General features: G+C 38.5%; 1 protein-coding gene across 1 annotated transcript; it reads left to right on the top strand.

The window, feature by feature from the left end:
* Window positions 1-2,600: 2,600 nt before the first annotated feature.
* Window positions 2,601-4,218, top strand: BTG4 (BTG anti-proliferation factor 4). The gene is made up of 4 exons (XM_068418407.1): window positions 2,601-2,773; window positions 3,375-3,512; window positions 3,687-3,882; window positions 4,042-4,218. Exons 1-4 carry the CDS (start codon window positions 2,601-2,603, stop codon window positions 4,216-4,218), a joined length of 684 nt encoding a protein of 227 aa, XP_068274508.1.
* The last annotated feature ends 266 nt before the right edge of the window (window positions 4,219-4,484 follow it).

The raw sequence follows: 4,484 nt of genomic DNA, 5'->3' as shown, positions 1-4,484 counted from the left end.
TAGCTAGATGAGAATGCTAGAATGCTTTTCAGGAATGTATAGCTCTGGCAGAACTATGAGTAAATCGTGCAGGGTTAGAATATTACAAGACGTTGCCTCTCTGTATTGAAGATTGTTCTGGTGCTGTTCAGAGAGCTGACAATCCACCATAAGGCATACAGTGAGTCAAGAATGAGTCTGTGAAGACCTACTTAAAGGAGATCTGTATCTAGCTATATCTGTTGGTCTAATCCCCCTCATCCATGGATTCACTCTTGAAATGGGAAACACAGCCCCATTTTTTGTAACACCCACTTCTTATGCAGTTCAGCTACACTCTGTAGCAAAATCTATGTGATCAAAAGTTTCAAGTCACTTGAAAACTTTTTTTATTTTTTTGACATGTCACCATGCAACGGATGTTTAAAAACAAAGAAAAATTGACGTGGCTGTAAATATGTTCTTCGGTGTTTACAAGGGAATCTATTCAGATCAGAAAATGACCTGTCAATTGCCTGACATTTTTAAAGCAAGTTTAATCTCTAGAATAAAATTCAGGCCTCAGACATGAAAAACCAGTTTGCCTGTTCAAGAATGCTCATCTGTTGCCCAGAGCTAATTTCGGTCTGCCGGATGCACAGTCAGCAGCGAGTAAAAATCTTCACAGGCTGCATAGAAAGAGGCTAACCAACTCCTAAAAAACATTTTGTGGAAATTTTTCCTGGCAATGCATAGAAGTGATTTCCTGTTGTCCTACGTCATTCTCCAGGAAGCATAGAACAGGCTACCATTGCCCTCTTATGCTATATGTGAAAGGGAAGGAATGACTCACGGCTTGTGTATGGAACAAAATCCTTATATGTCATCACTAGCAACAAAGTGCAGTGCAGAACACACGATAAAGGATAGTCTTGCGGTGAAAACACTGGTGTACCATATTAAAGCTCAACTCCTGGCACTGCTGAATGCTTTTACTGAAGAGTCATTATCTATCTCAGACTTGATTTCTCTTTCATTTGAGTGGTTATTGAAAGGTCCCCATTTGTTAAGGAAGTATTTTCATATGCGAGAAAAAGAAAGAGAAGACATCTTTATTTTGTAATTTATTACACATTCCTTAAAACTAGAGTTTCTACTAAATGCCTTAAGTCTTTTTTTGTGATGCAGAACTAAACTGGAAAGAGCAAGGAACTAATTGTGTGAGTGGAGGAGAAAAGGAACCCAGAAATAGCCAGAAATTCGTGGTTTAGGATACACTTCTGCATAGATGTGTGCTTCTGTAAATTTGTGCCTTTGTGCTTTATTTTTCTTATCCCATCTTGTATCACAATCTATTCTCAAGACTGAAATGTAAGCACTTGGATTGCTTGGCTGCAACGTCTACAGTCAAATTGAGAGCCAGTTTAAATACTCAGCTCTTTTTACCTTAATTTATTCTTTTGTCTTGGCAGTTCCTGATATCTGACGCTGGAGGCACAACTTCCTGAGACAGCAGAGGGAAAAAAGAACACATCAGCTATTCTCTGAATGTGCCCCAGGTAATTATTGTCTGAAGTTTTAAACAGTGAAGCCCTCACATTTGAGAAACTGCTTGTGTATGAACGCTTTAACAGAGCCATTCACACTCTGTATGAAATGCCTCAAAAATAAAGTAAAGCTATACCAATAATGTGAACATTTATATAGGTCACTAAGAAGATTAATGTTATGGTAAATACAGAGTCATGCAATTTTCAAAATAAAGAATACCAAATGTGAGGTCTTCATAAGGAAAGTAACTGTGTTGTGTAAAGTCTGCTAGAAGCAATCAAGTGCAATTTTAATAATTAATTACTAAGCCTAGTACTATTTTTCTCATGGTGAATGTTTCACTTAAATAATGCACAGCTGTTTATGAGATAGACTGAGGGACACAACAGAATACAGTACTGAATCAATTACGTATACCCTAAAAGAAAGAGCTGATATTGGAATAAAACCAGGTAGATTGGAAATAGCTTTGAAACCAGCATGTTACTCTAATGGTGCACACCTGAATATTGTTACATTCCTCAGAGCCACATGATTTCCTCTTCTATATAAACCCTAAGCAAGCTTTACTAGAGAAAGAGTGAGGGAGGCTTTGGGTGTTGTGTTTTTTTCCTTATGTAACTGATATAGGTTCTTGTAGCATTAGATCTGTTTCCTTGGTGACTATTTGAAGCTGTTTATAAAGCATATCTCAGGTTTTCAATAGCTCTGGTCTAAGAAGGTAATGTTTGTGGTCTTCATTGTATATAAAAAGACTATGTAATTGTAAGAACTGCTGGTTGTTGACTGTAGTAGATGTGATATGTAATAAGGAGTACTATGTTTTAAACTCTTTAATATTCTCTTAACTTGCTTAGCATGAGTGCCTTCTAGCAATGCATTAACCTGGCTTCACTAGCTGGAACTAAATTCATTGGTTGTTTGGCATTTGGGCTTCTTGAGGCTCTATCTGTCATGGCTTATGCAGGTTTTGCAATCTCTATCCTTGGAACTTGATAGTACCTTAATGACATTAAATCTCTCTAGTATAGTGTCTCATCTCTACTGATGACTATCCAACAGCTAAAGCACCTTGTGTGCTTCAAATTAAAATGAAAGATGAAATTGCTGCTACAGTCTTCTTCATCACAAGGCTAGTGAAAAGGGAAGACAAGCTGAGCAAGCATAAAATGGAGAAATTTGCAGCTAAGCTGACGACAATACTGTTTGAAAAGTATAAGAATCACTGGTACTTGGACAATCCCTCCAGAGGACAAGCCTTCAGGTAAGAGAACCCTTAGTAGAAGGGGAGGGGGAATGGAGCTTTTGCATGACATTAAAGATGCAGCAAGTATCCTTTTGGTGCCTGGAGTCCTTAGATTGGAACTAAGTGACACAAAATTGAAAGAGAACTACTTAGCTATCACTTAAGCCTGAGGGAAGAAATCTTAACTGGTAAAGAAGCACATATTTTTGATAATGGTTTCACAGTGTGTGCTTGTGTAGGTATGACTAGAGAGCTGAGGTGGAGATCTTAAGACAATATGTACAAAGTGTCTTGAGTAGCCCTCTGACTTCTTGAATGCATAATTCAAGTGGTCTTAAACTGACTTGTAGAATTGTTGTAAATGCTTTTAATTATCTTAAAAATTAGCGATTAAGTGAGTTGCTGCATTATGTGTGTTCAACAACAAAAAAAAACTTATCTAGGTTTATTAATCAGCTTGTTAGGCTAACTTGCTGGTTGGGGCTATAAGTGAGAACTTGCATCAACAGGCTAAATGTGTTGAGAAAATACATAGTGAACTTAAGTGTACTTCTGTGTGAGTGGAACTTGCAAAGTTACAGTGAAATCTTAAATCCACCTGTATTTTTTTCTTACCTAGGTGTATAAGGATAAACAAACATCAGGCAAGAGATCCACTGCTGGAGCAAGCTTGTGTGGAGAGTAATGTGGACTTTAATAAGCTTGGTTTGCCAAAAGAGATGACACTATGGGTTGATCCATTTGAGGTGTGTTGCAGGTGAGTTGAGAAGCTGTGACTAACAGGTCAAGTGCCCTATACAAACTTGATCAACTCCAAGCCTGTTACTAGAGTCTTAGTGTATGAGGGTGTATTTACTAGTGTCAGGTGACTACTAAGAGATGTCCACACTGCTAGTGCAAGGCTGCATTATACCAATACAGTCGCTTTCAGATATGGTGAGAAGAACCGGCCCTTCACAATTGCGCACTTTGAAGGAGAGGAGAACCCAGAGCTTCCTCAGCAGATCAGCTATGCTGTTGACAGAGCAGCACTAGACTATCATTCTGGCATTTCCTCAGATGAGGAGAGCTTCAACAAGGAGCCGAAAGCTATCCCTACTGTCAGCAATCCTAACAGTGTCTATCAGGTAAGCATGTGGCAATGGTATGCCGCTTTCAGTAAGAGCTAGCATCTGCCCTCTAGGTTCCTTCATGAAGGAATGCAATAGACTTAACAACTGATGGCCAGACTAATCTCTCCTCTTTCCCAAACACATTTTAACATTATCTCATTTCTTGCTGTTTAGTTCAGTGACTACTGCAAGGCACCCATACAGCCCTGGTCTCAGTATCTTCATAGGAAGACCTATATGACTGATGGCTCATACTATGCCCAGCACAGGGGTTACAAAGTCTGCAGGTCAACAGCTGCTTTCACAGGACCGCGTGTTGATAGATACCACTGGATCAATACCAAGCGGTAGATCTGTGGCTGCACCTGTTATAGGCTGTTGAAACACTGAGCTATGTATGGGATAAAGGTTGGCACTACAAAGTTTCATAAAAACAAAGCACTTACTGTCTAATGCCTATCTCTTACTCTGTACATCTGAAACTTTGGGGTTTTATTATATAACCTTTTAAATGTTTTATTAATGTTAACATAAGATTGAAAATTAATGTGAGACTCTACTTGTAAGCTAAAAAGGAAATGCATATATCAATAAACCTACTCATGTTTCTTTTAAAA

Source organism: Nyctibius grandis, chromosome 25 (assembly GCF_013368605.1).
Source record: "Nyctibius grandis isolate bNycGra1 chromosome 25, bNycGra1.pri, whole genome shotgun sequence".
Classification (NCBI taxonomy): Eukaryota; Metazoa; Chordata; class Aves; order Nyctibiiformes; family Nyctibiidae; genus Nyctibius; species Nyctibius grandis.
The sequence above is the reverse complement of the archived record's forward strand: the minus strand, read 5'-3'. Positions and strand labels throughout refer to the sequence as shown.